Source organism: Bidens hawaiensis, unplaced genomic scaffold, assembly GCF_021521415.1.
Source record: "Bidens hawaiensis isolate Kalapana, Puna unplaced genomic scaffold, B.hawaiensis_p1.1 tig00002553_1, whole genome shotgun sequence".
NCBI lineage: Eukaryota > Viridiplantae > Streptophyta > Magnoliopsida > Asterales > Asteraceae > Bidens > Bidens hawaiensis.
In genome coordinates, this window is record NW_027491139.1 from 1,918,954 (window position 1) to 1,944,507 (window position 25,554).

At 33.5% G+C, this 25,554-nt stretch overlaps 1 protein-coding gene and 1 pseudogene across 2 annotated transcripts; both read left to right on the forward strand.

The window, feature by feature from the left end:
* Positions 1 to 893: 893 nt before the first annotated feature.
* Positions 894 to 25,231, forward strand: LOC143620194 (F-box/kelch-repeat protein At3g23880-like; annotated as a pseudogene). Its single transcript, XR_013151302.1, has 2 exons — positions 894 to 1,997; positions 25,157 to 25,231. The product of XR_013151302.1 is annotated as an F-box/kelch-repeat protein At3g23880-like (transcript).
* LOC143620271 (F-box/kelch-repeat protein At3g23880-like) lies at positions 23,245 to 24,444 on the forward strand. The gene has a single exon (XM_077091985.1). The coding sequence runs from the start codon at positions 23,245 to 23,247 to the stop codon at positions 24,442 to 24,444; it is 1,200 nt and encodes a 399-aa protein (XP_076948100.1).
* Positions 25,232 to 25,554: the final 323 nt, after the last annotated feature.

Below are 25,554 nucleotides of genomic sequence, written 5' to 3' on the forward strand. Positions count from 1 at the left end.
TTTAAACATAATATTTGTACTGGACTTATAAACAACATTATTTAAAAACGTATAAACTTTTTGTACTGAACTTTTAAAGTTTAATTGATTTTGTTCTGAACGTTTAAACAGAACATATAAACTTAATGTTAATACGTTCAATGTCAAAACCCAGAACTCAAAACTCAAAATTGATTGACGGAAGCTTCAAATTAATGATTAATTGGATCAACTTCAAGGTTAATTGATCAATTAGGCTCATTAACAATATCAATTTCAATTTCAACTGGAAATTGCTTAACTAACCTGTGATCAACGATCGATGGTGGTGACGGACGATGGTGGTGCTCATGACAGTAGATGATGTTCGCGACGGTGGACTTTGACGGGTATGCGTTAAGTATTTTTAGGTTAATTACAATTATGCCACTAAGCAGTTTTAATTTCAATTAGAATCAGTGAAGCAGGAAGTCGCGTACGTAATGTACGATAAGCGATTATTGTACGTTAACTCACCCAATATTTAGTATTTATTAATTAATATATATAATGTTAATGAAAAATAACTAAATAATATTTTATGCATAATATTATAATTAAAAAAAATCATAAAAATAATTATAAATATATTAATAAATAGATAGTTACCGAGCCGTTGAAAATTTAGTCACAAGCCGAGCTCAATCTTTAAATTTAAAGTTTGAAATAAGCTGAGCTCCAGCCTAGTAAAACTCGGGCTTATATGCACCCCTAATTGTGGGTTTGCATACCATAGATATAACAATTCACAAAGCTTCTTCCGGTTTGAGCAACTGCAAATGCAAGACCTAATCATGAGACGGAAATCTTCCTCTCCAAGTTATATATGTTGTCAATAAAACCCTAGGTCCGGTAAGCAGGCAGTGAAAGAAATAATGGCACTCGAACACAAGCATCAACGATCTGAAGATGAAGAACATCCTCAATCATCTCTTCCCACGGATATCATCGTTGAAATTCTCCTAAAGCTTCCTACGGTTAACTCGTTGTTACGGTGTAAGTCTGTTTGCAAGTCATGGTGCTCTTTAATATCTGATCCTCAATTTGTGAAGTCTCATCTTGCTATATCAACTAGAAGCAACAATCAGTATGCTCATCATAGACTAATTTTTAGCACTAGGTGGTTGCTTAAGAGTTGTCCTCTTTACGATTCGTTGTATGATAAATCCGTTAATGCTTTAGAGCTTGACTTTCCATTTAAAAGCGCTTGTGATTCTGTTTGGATTCTCGGTTGTTGAGGACGATCTGTTTATTTGGAACCCTAGTACTAGAAAATCCAACAGGTTACCACCCAGTGATCATTATAAAAAGAAGCTTGGTTATGTGCGTTATGGTTTTGGGTACCAAGAGTCTACTGATGATTACAAAGTCGTTGAGTTATCTCGTAAATTTTATGATAAGTGTGAAACCTTCGTTAAGATATACTCGTTGAAAACTGGAAACTGGAAGACTATTGGTGTTTTTCCTCATCGTGTTTCATTCACTTGTCGTGGTAACTTCTCTAATGGAGCTCTTCATTGGGCTGCTAAGAAAGATTCTGAATCGTGGGCTATAGTTTCTTTGGATTTAGCAAAGGAGACTTATGGCCTTATGGGGAAGTTTTGCAGCCTCTGTATGATGAAGGTCATAAGTATTTGACACTGTGGTCTTTGAGAGAACAGTTGTGTGTGTTTTATGAATATCCTGGCATTCGTGCGGATTTATGGGTAATGAAGGTTTATGGAGTGAAAGAATCCTGGGCTAAATTGGTTTCCATCCCGTATTTGACTGCTCCTGGGAGATATCAGTTTTTGGTGCCTTTGTGTGTTTCAAATGATGGGAAATTTTTGTTACCATTCGGGGTGAGGAAACTGATTGTGTATGATTCCAAGAACGGTTCGTTTTCAGAACTTCAGAACTTAGATAGTTGTTTTGGAGCGTGTATCTTTGTAGAGAGTTTGGTTTCACCTATGCCCGCAGCAGGTCTTGGAGATATATAGGTAATTTTTGTTCTTTTAAGTTGTTAGTTGTAATAAACCTTAAGTGGTCAACTTCTTTTTACCCTCTAAAAAGCTATGTTTACCGTTAAGGTTGCAGACAAATTTGAAAAAAAAGAAGATGTTGTCATCAAGAGGTATACAAGTTTGATACATTTGAGAGAAGTCCAATACGTATTTAATTATAATGTTACTTATTTTCTGTAAGATTACATTAAACAAATTTGCAAAGGAAGGTAGAATGGCCACTGTGAACTTGAAAAGTTAATTGTTTCTATCGAATTAGTCTTTGTACCCACTGATAGAAAATATTATTGAATGCTTGGTTAATCTCATTAATCTCAGCCCCTTTAATAGGCAAACGTATACAAAGAGATAAACATATTTGAGATAAGATTATCTCATTAATTATACAAATATAATCTATATACAATTATAATCTATTACCCGCAATCAGTACTTGTTAATCAAAGCAGCATGTCTTAGGTTTGGGACAAAAAAGTTATTTAAAAAGTAAGTAACTTGGTGGTTTTTTCTCTATTAATGCAGGCTCTGATGGATGCTGCAGTGGTTATTGCTCCTAAGATTGACCGAGCAAACGGATGTTAACTGTGCTTTATTGTTGCTATGATTTAAATTTTTAAGTATCAGTAACCAAAAATTAAGATGATTATTAGTACATACTATGTGTTGGTATTTGTTTTGAGTAACAAATTTGGTGGTATGTTTCTGGATGCCGGAGTCTATAGCCTTTCGTGTTCAAATGAGAAACACTACATTTTATGGATATGTTTGGTATTGTTTTGTTTTGTTTTGAGAAACATGGTATGAAAATTATGCATCTTAATTTGACCAGTAGTTTTCAATATAGTCATTCGGGTTGGGTTGCCATCAATTAGATAATCATCGTTTTGTAATTGATATAAATATTGCTATGCATAGTATGATACCAAAGATGCTAGTATGCCAGTAATCTAATATATTTTGATGAATCTATTTGGAGACTAATCTCAGTGGGTTGATACGTATTGGTTGTTATCAGATTCCTCTTCGTTGTACATGTAACATGTCTTCATAGTCATAACTCGTGACAATTTTAGTTGGGGTAACATTTTCATATTATTAGGCCAACGACTCTATCATAACTAATGACATTACTAGGGCCTATGGAAGTCCATCTAAAATCCCCTTTTGAAAAAAAAACCCTGATCCATAAAGAAGGCAATACGTTATTGATCACAACAAATTGATGAAGTTAACTTCATCCATCGTAGAATCAAGTTTGATGAACTGTTTTAACAAATATTTTTGTAAGAAGGCAGGCACATAACATGTAGCTTAGCATACCATACCATACCATACCATATGATAATTCTCAAAGCTTCCTCCGCTTTGATAAACCCGAGCAAGTAATAACTGCAAGGTCCTCCACACGCTTATTGAGGCAGTGATTTTCCTCCTCAAGTTGTATATCTTGTCAATAAACAGACATATAAAGGTAAAAAGAAAAGTAACGGTATATATATATATATATATATATATATATATATATATATATATATAGATTGATTTCTTTTGAGAACCACTTTGAGTTTTAAGAACTCGAAAGAACTCAACGTAACAATTTTTTTTTCGAATATTTTTTACACATGTGTAATACGTAAGTGTAAGTGATGTACAAAAAATTACGGTATTTTTTACACACCGAATCGACTTTTTACACATGTGTAACTAACGTTTAAACTTGTGTAATTATCAAAAATACTTATTCTCTCTCATGCTTCATTTTTTAACTAAATTTAATCTCAGTCACATATTTCAAATCATTTAATTAAATTTGTGGTTCAAAATTGAGTTCTTAAAGTTCTTAAAACTCACCATGGTTCTCAAAATAACCATCCCCTATATATATATATGTGTGTGTGTGTGTGTGTGTGTGTGTGTGTGTGTGTGTGTGTATGTATGTATGGTGAGTAACATAAGAGAACTTTTTGAAATTGAAAACTTTTATAACCATTTTGTGAAAAGAAAATCTTAAAAATATATATAAAAAAAATATAAAAAGAAAAAAAGCGAAAATTTTTAAAAAGTGGAAAACCAAAAATGTTTATTTTTCATTCCGGTTTCATTAAAAAGTTAAAAAAAATAAAAAAAAACTTAATTATACACATTTGTATATTTTTATTTAATCTCCATTTACATAATATACACATATGTACATCATCATTTATCTTAATTGTACATATGTGTATAAGGAATAACATGTATAAAATAAAAAAAATAAGTATTATACATATATAATTTTGCTAAACTAATATTTTTTTAGTTTTTTTTAATTTTTATTGTGAAACCGGGATGAAAAATATTTTTTTTGGGTTTTTTTTACCTTTTTAAATTTTTGCATTTTTTTTGTTTTATAATTTTTTTATTTTTTAAGTGAGTTTTTTTTGTGGTTCAAAATGGTTCTCACATGATCCTAATCATATATATATATATATACTCCTAAAACTTTGAACCATCACCATTTATCAATTACAACTCTGCATGAACCAATTCAATATTAATATTTGAGAAAATTACCGTTTGCCTCCCTAGAAAATAACGTCGCGAGATGGAATAACCACTGAAAAAGAATTTACGCATAATGTACCTCTGGATTTCTCGGGCGGGTTTTTTTGACTCTGCCGTCAGTTGACTATTGGATGATAAAGGTAATTTAGTAATCTTCTTCTAATAAATAATAAATATAATAATAATAGTATTAATATGTTAGCAATAGAATAATAATAATAATAATAATAATAATAATAATAATAATCTAACTATACTAGTAAAGCAATAAGCTTTAAGTCTATATCCCCCCTTCCTATTGGTTGATTCTCATACTTTCCATGTATATCAATGCTTTTTCTAATTTTCAAGTTAATAAAATAAATCAATAATATATTAAATTAAGATTCATCAATGCTATTAAAGTATTATCTTTCATCTTTCTTTTATTCTTTAATTTTTCATTTTGATTATTCTAATTAATGTATTATTTTAAAAAAAATCGTACCTATAGTTTCAAATACGAAATATTAAAAAAATTTTATATATTTTATTTTTTTTTTGGTTGATTTCATTCACCACATTTGTTATTTTTTGGTTGATTTCATTCACCACCTGTGCTAATTTTTTAGATAATATATAATATATAATTTAATTAATTATTTGTTATTTCATCAATAGAAGAGATTACAAAGTGGTGATAAAGTTTCATAGTTGACATAAATTTTTTTTTAATATTTTATTATTTTTGGTTGATTTCATTCACCACCTTTGTTATTTTTTGGTTGATTTCATTCACCACCTGTGTTAATTTTTTAGATAATATATAATATATAATTTAATTATATATTATCATAAGCTAAAGATACAAATGATAAAAAAATTACGATAATGGTATTTTATCAGTTATAATACATTATTTTTATGTTATAACATGTATTGAATTGTATTTTATCAGTTACATTATATATTTATACATTTAGGAAAGGATGACCCATTTCTACCATTCATGTTTAATTTTCTTAAATTAATAATAAATTTTATTAATTACGGTCTAAATTTGTAAATTGATATCAAATTTAATTACGGCCAAATGATAAAATTGGTAAATTTGGTCTAAATTTTCAAAGAATATTTAGGAAACAATTGGTAAATTTGATATTCCCCCTTCCTATTTGAATTCATTATTGTATCAATTATGGTCTAAATTTGAATGCAAATTTTAATTAATTAACAATCATAAAGTTTTACTATAATTATCTTAGTTGACCGATTGACCCATTGACCCATTGACCCACTGACTTAATTACAGTCAATAAGTTTTAACAATTCAAATACAAATCCATCGACTTATTATTGTTTAACACTAACAATTGAGTTACAAATCCATTGTTGACCCATTCACTCATTCACTTATTATTGTAAACATTGACTTATAACTTATAATTTACTAATTATTTGAGTTAGATTATAGTATTGTAAATAATAATATAATTAGTAACTTACATTTTTTTTTTGAACGACCAACTAAGTAACTTACATTTTAAACAATAACCATTACATATATTTGAAAATAAATTATAATATATTATTGAACGGAAAAATAACTGATTAATTATAAATTTAGGAATTAATTTATATTTATATTCTAATCTAATTATGTAACATTTCATATTATCTTAAAATCCATTAATCACGATTTCAATTCTATTCTTTCTTACTATAATTTTTTTGAAAGTTTTTGAAAATTCCTACATTTATGTTTCTAATCAATTACATTTATACCTTCCTTCTATAATTTAGTCTACCCTAATTCATTTGGTATAAATACGTACATTTGATAGGCATATTCTTACACCATCAAAGACTCTTTAGTAAAAACGATTAGCATTGTGCCAAGGTTTTTGGTTTTTTTGTTTATGTATCTTTCATTTTCGTATTTCATTTTTGAGTCTTAAAAGTGTTATTGTTATTTAATTTTTAGTTTTTTTGTGTTTTTTAAAATTTTTCACTGCTAGCAAGATGGAGTCAAAAAATATCACCATGTTGAACCAATTGGATGTTCTTAACAGTGAGTGTATTCTAAAGGCGCGTATTTTGAAACTTTGGCGGCTGAAGGACAACTCAAAGCCCGGGAAAGATTGGTCCATCGAAATGATTGTTCAAGACGAAATGGTATTTTTAACACATTCATTAATTTACTATATTATTCATACAACTTTTTACTAATCTTAATAATAATTTGCAGGACAACAGAATGCAAGCCTATGTAAGAAAGCCTTGCATTCCTAAACTGATTTATGTGCTATTTACAATTATTCTTTTAGATATGGTTGATTTAGGTGGTCATTAGAATTATTGTCTTACATATTCCAGTTAAATCCACCGTTAGTTCTTGCTAAACCAAAATATGTGTTTTTAATTTTTAATTTAGTATATATAAATTATAAAATTATTATGTAACATTAATTTAATTTTATTCATTTCAGCTTCTGGTGGTCCAAGATTGTGAATTAGCAAATTGTCTCAAATGAGTGTGGATGTTATTGAAAATTTCTACTAATTGTAAACATGTTTTGATTGTTAATATGCGTGGATGTTATAGAAAATTTCTGTCAATTTTAAACATGTTTGTCATTCTTTTTATAATATACCTTTTACATAAAACTTTTTCCAGCTTTATTATAGAATTACCTTTTAAAATACAAATTAACGACTTCAATTGATATTTAAATTTCAAATGAAGATAGTCATTTGACTTTTATTTAAAATCTTACTTACAATACAAGTCTTTGTTTCTTAGATTTTGTTTAATATTCATGACATAATTAATCAAGATTAAATACGTATAAAATTAAAACATTTTTGATGCCTAAAATATGTTCCAACATTATTACCGAATTCCAACATTAATGATTTTAAATACATAGCTTGACCAAAATATAAGTATTATCTTTGTTGTTTAATTTATTCTTAACTAATAAATAATTAATATTCATAACATATTTATTTCCAATTAAATAAAGAATTTTATTAATTACTAACAAACTTTTAAAGTTTTCCAAATTCTTCAATGTCAACAAACTTTCCATTTGTTTATATTTGACCATTTTCAATTACTCATAAATGTTAATATTAATGTTTAAAAATAAACCCTCAAATTAATAATTTCAATTTTCTATTCGAAATTCAAATTAGAATCATTATTATAACTTACTTTAGTTTTAATGTTACTGAAAATATAGTAAGCGTTGCTTAAATACGGAATTTGAGATAAATCATTTCGAATTTATAGTTAAATTTCAAATTTTAAAATAGTTACTATAATTGCTTAATTTATGATTAGTAGTCATAAGATATTTAAACCCGATTAAATACGGAATTTTACAAATTAAATACAAGCTTTTAAAGCTTTCCATAGTCTTCAATCTCAACAAACTTTTCATTCTTTTATATTTGACCATTTTTATTATGCCTAAATGTAAAAAATAATGTCTAAAATAATCCCCCGATTATAATGCTTCAAAAATTAAAAACATTTCCATAATTTTTTGAAGTTGACTAATTAACCATTTTTTTATATTTTGTAATTATTTTGAAACATGTTGTTTTAATTTTAAAAGAATATCAAATTTGTTCGGTATGAATTCGTGTCATCACAAGTTATTTTTAAGTTATACTATTTTTTTTTAACTAAAAAGACATTCATTTTTCATATATAAATCATTTTGTAACCAAATTTGACAAAATATGAATATTCAAATTAAACCGAAACTCACACACATTAATATTCAAATTTAATATTCAGATTTAGACAAAAACTGACATCATAATTAATTCTGTCACATCCTTACAAAGTTTATCTAAATCATCCATAAATAAAAACCGTGTAATAATTTTGTTAAACAACTTCTATTAAAGCGTATGATAATATGATGACTATCTCTATATAATTCTTATCATAAAATTCATTCTTTCATTCCAAGGATGTATATAAAGATTTATGATTTGTTTATAAGCTTGTGAATTGTATTTGTACCTTTATTTCTCTTATTAACAATACACTGAATTTGATTTTGTGGTGATTTTAGTTTTCTTCTTTGCAAGTATAAAAATTACAACACATTTCTTTCTATTTCGATGATTGTTTAATAAACAAGACTTTATGACTTCATATATCATGATGTAGTTTTGATTGATATATCTTTTTGGCCTCATGATTTAAGTTAGAAAGATGTTTTAAGTTGGCAATTTACTTTGTATGTTATTTTGTTTTACTAAAAACAATATTGTAATACCTTCTAATGAATGTAAAATTATTTGTTCTTATAAATATTACACTAACAATATATTATTATCATCATCGTCATCATCATCATCATCATCATCATCAATGTCGCCATATATATTTATATACAATTTTCACGCGTATGATACACATGTTACTAGCCATTGAAAGATATTGAAATTGTTTATTATTGGTTGAGTCTTCGTCTCCAATTCTTCCAACGTTATAGAAAGACATGTTTTAATATGTGACAACATTTTTTTTCTAAAAATCATTTTTATACACATAAAATGTATAATAATATCAGTATGAATGTTTTCTTTTAAAATAAATCAAACACCAAGGTTTGGTTTGCAAATTATAATTTATAACTAATAGTATATAAATATGTCAAAAACTTATTAAAAAAGTCATAAATAAAACTAATTATATAATATAACTCAATTTACGTATTACATGTAATATTTTTTTACTTTTATTATAACTTTCATCCGTGTGTAACACGAGATTTCATTATTAAACATGTTATTATATTAATAACATATATAATTTGGATGATATTGGTTTTTTAAAGTTTCAGGTGGTGAAGCAAAATGAGTTTCTTTTGTTAGAATATTTAAAGAAGTTGATGGTGGTTTAATATGAAAGAACATGTTTAGGTCTTTTGTTGACTTTTTTGGGTGGTTTGGTGCACACCAACTTATGGTAACTTTAAACTTTTAATATCTAGACATTGTAAATGGTTAACGTTTTGGTCTGAAAGTTGAAGAAATTTTGTGTTGCTTAATTTGTTGTTTAAATTTATTATGTTTGTTGACATGTTTTTCCACCTGTGTGTAACACGGGTCTACACCCAAACTGGCCCGAAATCAAACGATTTTTACAAAAGAAAAATCGCAAGTCCGAAGACAGGCCAGATATATTGTGTAGGTTGTTCAAGATGAAGCTTAATTCATTAATGAAAGACTTGAAGGATAGAGCTTTGTTTGGAAAGCTTCAAGCAGGTAATTGTGTGGTTTTAGTTCATTATCATAATTTTTAAAATGTTAATATTCATTACCATTGTCAAAATTATGTTAGTATACCATATATCGTTAACATATATTATATTGGTATTCAATAACTTATATAATCTACTACTACTTGTCACGTGTAGTTGTTTACACAATTGAATTTCAGAAACGCGGATTGCCCCATGCACATATATGCCTGTTTTTGCATTCCGATCATAAAATTTATAATTCGAAGAATATAGAAAAATTTATCTCAGCCAAAATTCCAGATAAGAATGAAGACCTGGAGTTTTATTCGCTTGTAAGCGACCACATGATGTATGGTCCTTGTGGTGTTGCTAACCCTAAATGCTCTTGCATGGTTGATAACTCATGTTCTAAACAATTCCCAAAAAAATTCAGAATGAGACGTCAATTGATTATAATGGGTTTCCTGTTTATCGAAGAAGAGATTCGGGTAATGTTGTTGTGAAGTCTGTGGTCAATTTATACAACAGACATGTTGTTCCATATAACAAGAAATTGTTAAAAAAATATCAGGCCCAAATCAATGTTGAATGGTGTAATCAAGAGGGTTCGATAAAATATTTTTTTAAGTACATTAATAAAGGCCCGGATCGTGCTACTATATCACTTGTACAAGAAAAGACTGACAATCAAGATGAAGTGGTAGACGAAGCTAAGGCGTTTTATAATTGCAGATATCTATCTGCATGAAGAATTTTTTCTTTTGACGTCCGTTATAGAGTTCCTTCTATTACCCGACTTCCGTTTCATTTACCTGGACAACAAACAGTTGTGTTCGTAGATGATGATGATCTGGAAGATATTTTAAACAAGCTTACTGTTGGTTCTTCAAGATTCACTGCTTGGATGGAGTGTAATGAGAAATATGGTCTTGCTCGAACGCTAACTTACATTGAGTTTCCAAAAAAAATTGTTTGGAAACAAGATGAACGACATTGGGACCATAAACGCGGTTTCTCTATTGGTTGTGTTCATCATGTTCCTCCAGCTTTCAATGAAGCATACTATCTAAGAATTTTGTTAAACAAGGTTAGAGACCCTACGTGCTTTGAAGATATTCGTACTGTTGATGGTGAAGTGTGTGCTACTTATAGAGATGCTTGTTATAAAAGAGACCTTTTAGACGATGACAACGAGTATATAGAAGCTATTGAAGAAGCAAGTCATACTGCAAGTGGTTATTATTTACGAAGTTTATTTGCTACAATGTTAATCACATATAGTTTATCTAGACCGGATGATGTATGGGAAAAAACTTGGCCGTATTTAATTGATGGCATTCTTTATAAACAACAAAATGAACAAAAAAAATCCAGGTATCAAATAATTAGAATTTCTTATCTTTTTTAATACTTTAAGAAATTACCAAATATGTTTAGTTAAAAACTCAGTTTTATTCTGTTGTGATTTGTTATAGATTTGTGCTTTCAAAGGCACAACTAAAGAACCTCGTGTTACTTGAAATTCAAAACTTCCTACTCTGAAATAATTATACTCTGCGTTATTTTCCTACAATGCCTTTCCCTGATGAGGATTCTATCGTTGCATCAACAAATCATTTTATGAACGAGGAGCTAGCTTATGATACACAAGTCATGACTGATGAGTTTCAACAACTTTTTATTTCATTAACGGCTGAGCAACGAGATGTGTATAATGGAATGATGAAAGCAAATGATCCAAAGAAGGGGGTATTTTCTTTGTGTACGGTTTTGGAGGGACGGGGAAAACTTTTTATTTGTAAGACATTATCGGTTTCCATAAGATCTAAAGCTAAAATAGTTTTAAACGCTGCCTCCAGCGGTATATCTTTGTTACTTGAGGGAGGTAGAACCGCTCACTCTAGATTTTTAATTCCTATAAATCTAACTGAGGATTCTACCTGTTCAATAACAAGGAATCCAGATATTCGCAACATAATGAGTAAAACGGATCTGATTATTTGGGACGATGCTCCTATGATACATAAACATGCTTTTGAAGCCTTGGATAGGACTTAAAAAGATGTTTTAAAAAGTGGTAACCGTAACACTTATGAACATCCATTTATGGGGAAAGTTATTGTTTTTGGAGGTGATTTTAGAAAAATTCTACCAGTAGTACAAAACGGATCACGTAGTGACATTGTTAATGCTTCACTTAGTTCATCCCACATTTGGTCCAAATGCAAGGTTCTTAGGTTAACAAAAAACATGAGGTTAATGGTCGGATGTCTGGCATCAGATTTGGAAGAGACCAGTAAATTTTTCCGAATGGTTGTTGGAGCTTGGTGAAGGAAAACTTGGCGGTGACAATGACGATCGCCATTATAGATATACCAGATGATCTTTTGATTAGTGATTCATCCGATTATTATTGGAAAATTTTAATGAAATTTCATATTTTCAAGAAAGGGCCATACTTGCACCTATAAATGAGGTTGTCCAAGACATTAATGACAGATTTTTGTCTTTGTTTCCTGGAGAAGAAGTTGAACATCTCAGTTCCGATAGTATATAAAAGTCTGATGGTGTTGGTCTTGGTTTCGATCCAGCATACACCAATCGAATTTTCTAAATGGTTTAAATATGTCTGGTATGCCTAATCATATATTGGTTCTAAAAGTTGGTGTGCCAATAATATTACTAAGGAATATAGATCAGAAGAACGGTTTATGCAACGAAACCAGATTACAAGTAATTAACTTGGGGAGGTGTATTATCGAAGTAAAGGTTATTTCAGGTACTAGCATTGGGTTTCGCACTTATATAACTCGTAGTGGTCTAACTCCTTCAGATAAGAAACTGCAATTCAAATTGAAACGAAGATAGTTTCCTGTTGCGGTTTGTTTTGCAATGACCATTAATAAAAGTCAAGGCCAATCACTAGCAAGAGTTGGCATATACCTGCGAGAACCGGTTTTTACACATGGTCAACTATATGTGGCTTTATCACAAGTGAAGAGTAGAGACGGTGTTAAAATGCTTATATTAGACAAGGAAGATAAGTTACAAATAAAACTACAAATGTGGTTTATAAGGAACTATTTACTAATTTGTAATTGTAAAATGGATGTTATTTTAGTTGAATGTTATGTTTTTACATTATTTATATTTCACTTGATGCTAGAATAGTGTGGATGTTACATTATTTATATTTTTCCACCCGTGGCGCCCACGGGTCAATAACCTAGTAATAATAATAAGACCTAAAATTGTCACAAATAAATCACGTTTCACTATTAACCGGAAAATCACAATGGAAGTTAACTCCACCACCAGCACCACCGCCTGCAGCCAATGCGTGTTCATCGATCACAAAATCCTCCACAGCGTCTGTCTCAATGGCACCTTTCGCCGCCTCTGCACCACCTGCCTCCTCCGTCTCCACCGTGAATCCTTCTGTCCGTCATGCCTCACCTTCTACCACGGCTCACCACCAGACACCGCCGTTCATTTGTATGTTCGTCGGCGACCAATTGTCTGGATTTAAAGAAATTGGGTATAAGAGATGTGGCGGCAGGCTCCATGGTGATGCCGGAGACCGGTTCGACGGCGACCACTTCATTTTCCGGCAACATATCCAATATATTCATTGAGTTTAAACCTTCATATTATTGTTAGTATAATCAATGATGTTTGATTCAGCCTTAATTTTGACATATAATGTGGCGACAATGGCTCCATGTTTATGCTTTTATTGTCTAGATTTTAGATTTTGGATTATGCACCTGTATGTTTTGATTTTTGGGTTAGATAATTGGTGAAGATGGGTTGGTTTGGATGAATTGGTGAAGATAAAAATGAAGATGAAGATGGATGAATTATGGGTTAGATTTTAGGGTTCTTCATCTCAGAAATGTGATGATGAAGAGAAGATGGATGGGTAAATGGGTCATCTCTTCATCATCATCATCATCATCATCGTACTCAGTATATCCCACCAATAGCAATGCTATGGTAGGGTCTGAGGAGGGTAAGATGTAGACAGCCTTACCTCTATCCCATAGGGATAGAGAGGCTGCTTCCGGTGAGACCCCCGGCTCGATAGTAGTTTTGCATCAAGCCTTGGACATAAGGCACATTGCACTCAATCATCAGGGACACCGGCTGATTGGTGCATGCGCCCTTGTCTTTCGGCTATCAACGCCACCACATGATGCCTGATAAAAGTGGGGAAAAATGGGTCATCTCTTAGAAACCCTAATTATAAGTGGGGAAAATGAAGTGATAAAAGTGATAATATATAGTTTATGTTGTATAGTTATACAAAACACTAACTTAGTTCAACTGGTAGTTTTGGTGGATGTTAAACAGGAGGTCTCGGGTTCGAATCCTGGCATTTACATGGTTTTTGATGATTATTTTTAAACTGAATTAAAGGCTTAGGGGTAAACACATAATTTCAACATTTTTTAACAGGTCAACTGACGGCAGGAGTCAAAAAAACCGCCCGAGAAATCCAGAGGTACATTATGCGCAAATTCTTTTTCAATGGTTATTCCATCTCGCGACGTTATTTTCCAGGAAGCCAAATGGTAATTTTCTTTTTCGATTTTCCTGTTTTATCTAAGACCCAAGCCAACATAATATTGTATGTCTGAAAATATTTCCATTTTCCAACATATTAGTGGGTGGAGGATATTGGTGGCCCGGGCCCCGGGGTACCCTGACCACCGTTTTTTAGTAGGGTAAATTACGCATATCTTCCGAATTTTTTATACTTATTATAAATATACTTGTTTGTATTAAATTTTGGGACACCCCCCTATGTTTTGTCCAAAATTCGCAACTGCATATTACTTAAATATATGAAAGAATAGTTGACTAGTTGTGTATGCTTTGTAATTTCATGTAGTTCTTCTAGATTTATGGGTTATAAACTTCACTTCATAAACCTTCACTACTCATAAATCCACACTAACTCCAAGATAATTAGAAGTCATAATTTTGTTCTTGCACTACTGAAAATCTACCAAAAAACCAAATAAATTCCTTGATTGATAAAATAAGGGGGCGTTCAACAATATTAAAGGCTAACAGAGATATATGATTAACCAAATAAAAAAAGTTAAAATTAATAATTCAATTGTGCAAGTATGCAAGATAAAAGAACATAGTTGATTATTCTTGAAAGATTTTCAATCCATTAAGATTGTATCGGCTTTCCTTCCATTTAAAAAATCTTTCTTCGGACTCTTTTGGCGGCCCACTCAGTTTGGACCATGCCTTAGTCTCAATACATTAGCCCATTTGCAAAATCAATTTCGCTTCTGCGCTTCATGTCATTTAAATTTAAACTTTTACCCAAATCTTTAGTATAAAATAATTTAAATTTGAATAATTGAAGTATAGTATCATATATTGTTTTAAATATAATAAGGCCTTATATTTGTACAAAGTGCATAAGGATTTATAATAATACTTATAACTTACCGGTCACCAGTGCACGATGCATTTAACTTGTATAATGGTGTATCAATCTATGTGATATTGCTACCTGGATATTTTATTTTAATGGTCATCCTATAGTACATAGGTAACGCCTCCGTTGCGTGTGAAGAGGGGGAGGGGTGATGTAACATCTATAGATTTTTTTTCTTGTTAATAATTTTCTACTCATTTAATAAAGTTATCGTATTCATTTCATCATCTACATTTATTATTGTTGATTTATATGTTATTGAATAACATTAACTTTGTATGCGTAATTATATGACCCTATGTTTATTTCATCATAATCATGCTTAATCGTTGATATGACACGTTGAACCGGAATGCCTAGATTAATATTTTATAACATGTAACAAAATACTTTATTATAATTAATTTTATCATAAGTATTTTAATTAATCATGTGATTTAAAAATATAATATTTTAGAACCTTCTAACTTCACCTTAATCCTTAAGTTTTAGCTTATCTAGTTTTTAATTTGAAAAAGAAAAAAAAATAATAATAAATATTAAAATTTGAAAAATATGCCGTTCACATTGTGCATGCATATTTGATTTTTGTTATTTATTTATTTTATTATTATAATTATCATTTAATCTTTAAACTATCTTTATCTCTATCTCAATTGTATTCAAACCTCCATACCTCCACTATAAATAGAGGTTCTCATTCTCATTATTTTTCACACCAAATCACATTCTCTCTTTTCTCTCTAAGCTCTCTAAGCATAATCAAGTAAGTCTTTATAATTACTTTGTTTTTCATTGATGTTTTTATACATTTTTGCTTTCTATTAAGAATTTCTTCTTGTTTGTTCTTATGTTCTTGAGTTTTCCTTTGAATCTTCATAGTTGTTCATATACTCTTGTCGAAGCATGAAATGAATCTGACCTGATCCATAACGATGTTTCCACGGATTTTCGAGATGAACGAACCACGTCTTGATCTTCTTCTCCGGTTGCTTGAGACCTGCAATGGTTTTTCGGGGGTGTGGAGGTGACTGCTAAGAAATCTCAAAGATCTCTTGTTTACAGACACAAAAAAGTGGTGGTGGCTCTTATTGAGCATGACCCCCTTAATAAGGAGGTGGAGATCTCCTTATATAGAGAGCCTCATGGCCACCATCATGGTACCCTAATGGGCCTAGCCCAGTTAGGGTTACCTCCACAAAACCCCCTCAGCCCAATAACATTGTATTAGTCCATATAATAAAATAAGCCAAACATAATAAATTTAGGGTCGTAAAACCGGGTTTAGTACCATACCCCTACAAGCCCCCCAAGTCCAGCGTTGCTCCTGGGCGCGCAAGCGTCTAGGTGGAGCGCTGGACTTTATGAGGTGTGTTAGGCCATGAGGCGGTTTTTTCCCTTTTCTTCGGCCTTGTCTTTATTGTCTTTGAGTTTTGGGAGGTTTTCTTCATGATGGTGACATGTTGTGGTCTTTATGATAATGATGGTGCCCTGGCATGAATAAGATATAGCACGCATCATAACAATAGTGGCGCGAGGCCTGATAAAAGGTAGAGCGCGCATCTCGATAATAATGTAACATAACTTGCGCGCGAGGCAGCTTACGAGTTATGAGAATAATAAAGCCTGCGCGCGAGGCGACTTACGGATCTATGAGAATAATAAAGCCTGCGCGCGAGGCGACTTACGGATCTATAAGAATAATAAAAACTGCGCGCGAGGCGACTTACGAGTTATAAGGATAATGAAGCTTGCGCGCGAGGCGACTTATGAGCTATAAGAATAATAAAGCTTGCGCGTGAGGCGACTTACGAGCTATAAGAATAATGAAGCTTGCGCGAGTTGCGGCATACGAGCTATAATAATAATAAAGCCTGCGCGTGAGGCGACTTACGAGCTATAAGAATAATAAAGCTTGCGCGCGAGGCGACTTATGAGCTATAAGAATAATAAAGCTTGCGCGTGAGGCGACTTACGAGCTATAAGAATAATGAAGCTTGCGCGAGTTGCGGCTTACGAGCTATAATAATAATAAAGCCTGCGCGTGAGGCGACTTACGAGCTATAAGAATAATAAAGCTTGCGCGCGAGGCGACTTATGAGCTATAAGAATAATAAAGCTTGCGCGTGAGGCGACTTACGAGGAATGAAGCTTGCGCGAGTTGCGGCTTACGAGCTATAATAATAATAAAGCCTGCGCGTGAGGCGACTTACGAGCTATAAGAATAATAAAGCTTGCGCGCGAGGCGACTTATGAGCTATAAGGATAATGAAGCTTGCGCGCGAGGCGACTTATGAGCTATAAGAATAATAAAGCTTGCGCGTGAGGCGACTTACGAGCTATAAGAATAATGAAGCTTGCGCGAGTTGCGGCTTACGAGCTATAATAATAATAAAGCCTGCGCGTGAGGCGACTTACGAGCTATAAGAATAATAAAGCTTGCGCGCGAGGCGACTTATGAGCTATAAGAATAATAAAGCTTGCGCGAGTTGCGGCTTACGAGCTATAATAATAATAAAGCCTGCGCGTGAGGCGACTTACGAGCTATAAGAATAATAAAGCTTGCGCGCGAGGCGACTTATGAGCTATAAGAATAATAAAGCTTGCGCGTGAGGCGACTTACGAGCTATAAGAATAATGAAGCTTGCGCGCGAGGCGACTTATGAGCTATAAGAGTAATGAAGCTTGCGCGAGTTGCGGCTTACGAGCTATAATAATAATGATAATGACTGGCCCACAAGGGCCTCTTCTACGCAGGATGACTATCCCAGCTCGTCTTCAAAATAATAATGGAGGCACAAACGGCCATAGTAATAATGTTATGGGTGCTTGTGCGACTCGTAGCCGAACATTGGCGCGTGGCCGTTTGGGATATTGTTAGGCTCCCGCCCTAAGATTCGGATGTCTTCCATCGCGATAATGTAGTGGTGGTATACCACGATAGTCCCCTAGTTCATTGCTGCTAAATGAGGTTGTCCTTATCCTGATTTGGGATTAGACTATTCTCATTTACTGTGTCGCTTGCGCATAGGCTTTGGCTTTGTGTTATGCGCCACGTGCAGATGTTGCATGCGCGTGCGCGTAGACTTTATGTCCCGCGCCACGCGCAGATGTTGCATGCGCGTGCGCGCGCGTAGACTTTATGTCCCGCGCCACGCGCAGATGTTGCATGCGCGTAGACTTTGTGTCATGCGCCATGCGCAGATGTTGCATGCGCGTGCGCGTAGACTGTGTGTCATGCGCAGATGTTTCATGCGCTTGCGCATAGGCTTTGGTTTTGTCATGCGCCACGCGCAGATGTCGCATGCGCGTGCGCGTAGACTTTATGTCCCGCGCCACGCGCAGATGTTGCATGCGCTGATGCGATGTGTGAGCATGTGATGCGTAAGCACATGTAATATGCGTGAGCATATGTGATGCGTGAGCATATGTGGTGCATGAGCATGTGATATGCGACTGCGCTCAAGCATCATGGTGGTGCGCATGTTGAACGGAGCGGAGCCGCGTTAGGTCTTGTATTCGGCGCGAAGCCGTATGGGTTTATGAGGATTCCCAACCTTTAAGTTTGGTGCTTGGCCTGATGGGTTTATGAGGATTCCCAACCTTTAAGTTTGGCGCGTGGCCTGATGGGTTTATGAGGATTCCCAACCTTTAAGTATGGCGCGTAGCCATATGGGATATTATGAGGATTCCCAACCTTTAAGTATGGCGTGTAGCCATATGGGATATTATGAGGATTCCCAACCTTTAAGTATGGCGTGTAGCCATATGGGATATTATGAGGATTCCCAACCTTTAAGTATGGCGTGTAGCCATATGGGATATTATGAGAATTCCCAACCTTTAAGTATGGCGCGTAGCCATATGGGATATTATGAGGATTCCCAACCTTTAAGTTTGGCGCGTGGCCTGATGCGCGCATGCACGGCGATGGAGTGGTGACTCGCGAGCGCGCGTGCGTGGCGGAGGTCTCTTGCGCAAAACCCACATGGTGGTTTCCGCGGTGGTTTCCACGGGCGCTCACGCATGTCGGCGGAATGGTGACCCGCTGGCGAGCATGCGTGGTGGCAGTCTTCTGCGCAAAACCCACATGGTGGAGGTCTTTTGCGCGAAACCCACATGGTGGTTCCTGCGGCGGCACATGCATGGCTGCGGAGTGAGAATCCGCGGGCGCGCGTACATGGCGGCGGAAGTCTGGTAATTTTTGGATCTGCAATTTAAGAGTTAGATCTGCAATTTTAAACCTAAAATCCAGGTCTGTAATCTAGATCTAGATCTGTAAATCAGATCTAGATAGATCTAAAGCTCTGAGCAGATTTAAAACCATCACAGATCCGGAGACTTGATCATTCGAATCAGGCAGTTTCTTTTTGCACAGATCTGGAAGTCTCCTTTAGATCTATGGATCTTTTTGAGCTTTAATAGAACAAGCCTTGAAGCCTTTTTCTGTAAACTTCCAGATCTGGGTTTTTCCTGGGAGAGATCTGACAGCCGAGAGGAAGATCGAAGGGTAGTTCGTTGCCGTCCCACGGATGGCGGCAATGTCGAAGCATGAAATGAATCTGACCTGATCCATGACGATGTTTCCACGGATTTTTGAGATGAACGAACCACGTCTTGATCTTCTTCTCCGGTTGCTTGAGACATGCAATGGTTTTTCGGGGGTGTGGAGGTGACTGCTAAGAAATCTCAAAGATCTCTTGTTTACAGACACAAAAAAGTGGTGGTGGCTCTTATTGAGCATGACCCCCTTAATAAGGAGGTGGAGATCTCCTTATATAGAGAGCCTCATGGCCACCATCATGGTACCCTAATGGGCCTAGCCCAGTTAGGGTTACCTCCACAAAACCCCCTCAGCCCAATAACATTGTATTAGTCCATATAATAAAATAAGCCAAACATAATAAATTTAGGGTCGTAAAACCGGGTTTAGTACCATACCCCTACAACTCTCACCATGATCATCATAAATTGTTAACAAAACCATTACTGTTTGCTTTAAAGATTATGATTATCATGTTATTCCAATAAATCACAATTATTTTCTCAAGATCTTGGATCAAAAGTATAATTTTTCCATGAACATCTATGAATATTCTTATGATCTTCAAAAAACTCATAAAGTTATCATAAATATCATAAATTATAATATTTACATTTTAAACCCTATACTTTCATAAATGTCAATAAACATCCTAAACTATAATATTTACACTTTGAACCCTATACTTTCCTAAATGATAATAAATACGCAAAACTATATGATAGTACACTTTTAACCTTGTACTTTATGATTAATCAAATCGTTTTAAAACATTTTGAGTTAGTATACAAATAGAGTATAACCGGGTATGTATGTATCTGACGAGCAAACGGTTCTGCCTAAGGCAAGAGTGGCGTAAATAATCCCATTTGACCCGTGACTCTTACCTGGGAATCAACTTGCTGGAGGTCATGCTCTTGGTTTAGAACATTCTAGTATGCGACACTCTAACTAATTTAAAAATCGAAACTTAATCTAGGGCATCCCGTGACCGGTTCAACTAACTCTTGCTCGTGTTCGTGTTCATATATCAAGCAAGGTGAGTCCATAGCCCCCTTTACATGTTTTTAAATGTTTTATACTTTGGGGTGAAAACATGCAACTTATTTATTCTATGTTTTATAAATGCTATTTGATTCAAGCTTTATTCATAATATTCATTGTGTGTAATCATTACGAGTATATACTTAATCGCATGTACAACCATTAACTTGTTAAGCCCGTGGTAGTATGATGATAGATCTATTGGCTCGACCCGCCCACTCAGGCCTCGGGTAGAGACCTGTGTGTTCAGAATCCGACGATCGTTAAACGTTAAACATAATAGTCTAATCGTGAATTAGGCGACTCGCTAATCATGTCAGAGGTTTGGTTGTAATCACTAAAGTATATAAAGTAACTTAACACATATGTTTTCAATATAATACATATTTTCTGTTTAAAAACCTATGTTCTCACCAACTATTTTTAGTTAACACTCTCGTATGTTTTTCAGGTAATGAAAATTAAGGAAGATTCTTGAAGTATCACTTAGGGATGTGTCAGACCTAGAAGTCTAAATAAATAAATTGTTATGTCTTGCTTCTTATTTGAATTATGTTTGGTTTAAACATTGTGTTGGTTTATTTTAATAAGAGTTTTTACATTTAATACCATGTGCATGATTTCAATCTACGCACGCCTTCGGCCAGGGGGTGAGGGGGTGTGACAGTTGGGCCTAGTTCAAGTTTAACTTTTAAACATATAGCATGTAGTGATGTAGTTGGAGACAAAAAAAGAAGATTATGCGGTTATATAATCGTATAACTTTTTGTCACATTTAATATAAAATAGATAGGTGTATTTACGTTACTGATGAAAACGAGTAAATTTACACGAAATATTTTTTTTAACGAAAACAACTACATTTACATTACTGGGCAAAAAAATAAGGGGGGGGGGGGGTGGTTAACTATCCTTTGCCCACGGTGATGATAAGCTTGGTATGCAATTTGTTATTTTCAATTACACCCCTTGTCTTTTGTTATATTACCATGTTAGATGCATAAAGTTTGTCTTGTCTAAACATCGCTAATGTGTCATACTTGTCGGCATTATGACAGAGAAAATGGGCAAATGGGTTGTGTGATTACCATATTTATGGCACATATAAAGTTTTGACTTACACAAAAATGACAATTTGAAGTTTGAACACTAACAAATGAACAGATTCCGACCGTATGACCATTTTTTGTTATACCATATGGTCTATATGATTTGATCGAATCTAGTGCACATAACTGATTTGAAAGGATACGACACGTATCGATGTTGACATGTAGTCATTTATATATGATCTTAATTGAGATTACATATAATTAAATTTTTGTTTTTGAACTTTTTAGATACTAATACAAATATTTGGATTTGAAGAACCAAATAAAAAAATATGTCTATATTGAATTAAGTGACTTATAAGTTAAAAAATTCATACACCTTTTATATGAATAAGTTTTTTAGGGCTAGTAAGTCATTAGAACATGATGACAAGTTTCTAAACTCTATTATTTATATTATTACATGTTTTAAGTCATATTTCATTAAAACATTTTCATAACCGATCATCATAGCTGATAATTAGTATTGATAATAAGAGCATCTATAACAACAAATTTTACAAACAGTCACATCAGCTTCATTTCAAATTTTTCTCAAAAAACCTAATTTTATTCCACAACAAACCTTATTAAAACAATATATAATTAATATATAAATATATATATATGTATATAATATATCTATATATGTATGTGAGAGATAGAGAGAGAAAGTGGTTCACATCACTTGTCTACCACTAGTCTACAGGAACAAACCTTGGTCCAAGGACTTTGCTCCACAACAATGAAGTTTATACTTTATAACCCATCCCGTCTGCCGTACGCCACGTAAATCCAAGCCTTGGTTTCCGCACCCCGTTGTGGATGCTCTAGAGTACGTAGAGAACTTGCTAAGACACTAGCTATTCACAATTCTCTCTCAATATCCATCAACATAACCTAGGTACCATAACGGGAATCATGGCTTCGATCCTCCTCTTCAAAGTTAACCATTTCTACAAGTCTTTGTAATTTAATACTCATCTATGATTTTGACATAAATGCTGATTAATGCCGAAATGGAAAAAAGCAAGCTTTATTTATATATCCATCAATGAAGATTTTGAAGTATCAGTTAGTAAGTTAAAAACATTATAATTCTTTGCCACCCCAGATATATATGTTTTGTTAAAAGATGCAAACAAGCTAAACAATTACAAGGGGCATATTATAAAGTATAAGCTAAACAATTACAAGGGGCATATTATAAAGTATAAGCTAAACAAATGAGGACTATATATATACCCCCGACAACTATTGAAAACCCTAGGTCGGTAAGCAGACACTGAAAATGGCACTCGAACACAAGCATCAACAACGATCTGAAGATGAAGAACATCCTCAACCATCTGTTCTTACGATTCTGACAGAGATCATTGTCGAAATTTTGTGTAGGCTTCCGGTTGAATCGGTGTTAAGGTGTAAGTCTGTTTGCAAGTCATGGTACTCTTTAATTTCTGATCCTCATTTCGTCAAGTCTCATCTTGCTATATCAACTACCAACATTAATCGCCATCGACTAATTTATAGCACTAGAACCTGCGACATGAGTCGGTATTCTCAAAATGTTACCTGTCAGCCAGTAATAAAAATTAAGGCCTGCAATCATCATGATTTGCTGTATGACAATTCCATTAAAGGTCTTTTAGAGCTTGATTATCCATTGAGTGTACTCCCAAACTATGTTGATATTGTTGGTTCTTGCAATGGATTGCTATGCATGGATGCTGAGGGGGACGTTCGGTTTATTTGGAACCCTAGTACTAGAAAAGCAAACCGATTGCCACCCAGTGGTTATATTCATGCGCGCCCAGATTGGCATGTGCGGCTTGGTTTTGGGTACCAAGAGTCTACTGGTGATTACAAAGTTGTTGAATTGTCTTTTAATAATAAAGATAAGCGTGAAACCTTTGTTAAGATATACTCGTCGAAAAGTGGAAATTGGAAGAACATTGGTGTTTGTCCTCATCGTTATCTGTTCTATGATGGTTTTGGTAAGTTCTGTAATGGGGCTCTTCACTGGGTTGCTAGTAAAGATGATGGATCGTCATCTTATTCGTGGTTAATAGTTTCTTTGGATTTAGCAAAAGAGACTTATGGGGAAGTTTTGCAGCCTGTTTATGATGCAGGTGATAAGGAATTGGCATTGGGGTCTTTGAAAGAATGGTTATGTGTGTTTTGTGATTATCGTGGAATTCGTGCGGATGTATGGGTGATGAAGGTTTATGGAGTGAAAGATTCTTGGACTAAGTTGGTTTCCGTCCCGTATTCGACTGATCCTCAGATGGAACGATTTCTTATGCCTTTGTGTATTTCAAGTGATGGACAATGTTTGCTGAAATCCGCGGGGGAGATTTATATTGTGTATGATTCCAAGAACAGTTCATATTCAGAAATTCAGAGCTTAGAATTATTTGGATGTCGTGAAGCTTGTACTTTGGTTGAGAGTTTGGTTTCACCTATGCCTGCAGTAGATCTTGGAGATATATAGGTAATTTTTGCTCTTTTAAGATGTTTTCCCTTTCCTATCAGTTGTAATAAACCATACGCCGTCTACTTCTTTTTACTCTCTAAAGAATCTATGTCCACTGCTATAACTAATATAAGTTTGCATGCGAATTGTGTTGTGACTTATTAGTAGAAGGAAGTTTTGTTTACGGTACTCATATAGTCCATATGGCGTAATGAGACTCCTTGCAACGGTAACATATTAGTTGGCTATTATTATATATATGAACATTTATGAATGGATTAACGCACTGCAAATTTGAAAAAAAAAGGTTGTCATCAAGAAGAATACAAGTTTGATACATTTGATTCCAAATCCTCAAATAGTTATAATTTAATTGGACTCATAGGCCAATACTTGTATTCTTCTTGATGACAGTTTGATACATTTGATTCCAAATCCTCAAATAGTTATATTTTAATTGGACTCATAGTCCAATACTTATTTTCTGTAATAATTACAATATTGAACAAATCTGTAACTTTTTGGCAGAAGGGCTGTGAACTTGAAAAGGTTGTTTTGAAAAGAGAAGTTGATAGTGAATAAGCCTTTGTACCAACAACTAGTACATATTAATGAAAGTGGCATGTCTTAGGTTTGGCTTGATTTGCATGGCACATGTGAAATGTTAGGGAAAACAAATTATTTATAGAAAAAAGTAACTAACTTGGTGGTTGTTTCTCTATTATTGCAGACTCTGATGGCTACTGCAGTGGTTATTGCTCCTGGCTTGACTGAGCAAACGAAGGTCGACGATGCTTCATTGTTGTATGAATTAAAGTATCGGTAACCAAAAAATAAGATGATTATTGTAAAGACTATATGTTGATGTTTGTTTTGAGTATTAAATTTGATGGTATGTTTCTGGATGCCGGAATCCATATCTTCCCATATTCATGTGAGAAGTAATACTTTGTATGGGTATGCTTAATTAGTCTTCTTTTGAGAAACATGGTATGCAACTTATGCATCAATTTGACAAGTAGTTTTCAATATAGCTATGCAGGTTGGGTCGGGTCAGGCTGCAAAAAGAGAATTATCGTTTTAAAATTTATATAGATATTGCTATGTTTAGTATGATACCAAAGATGT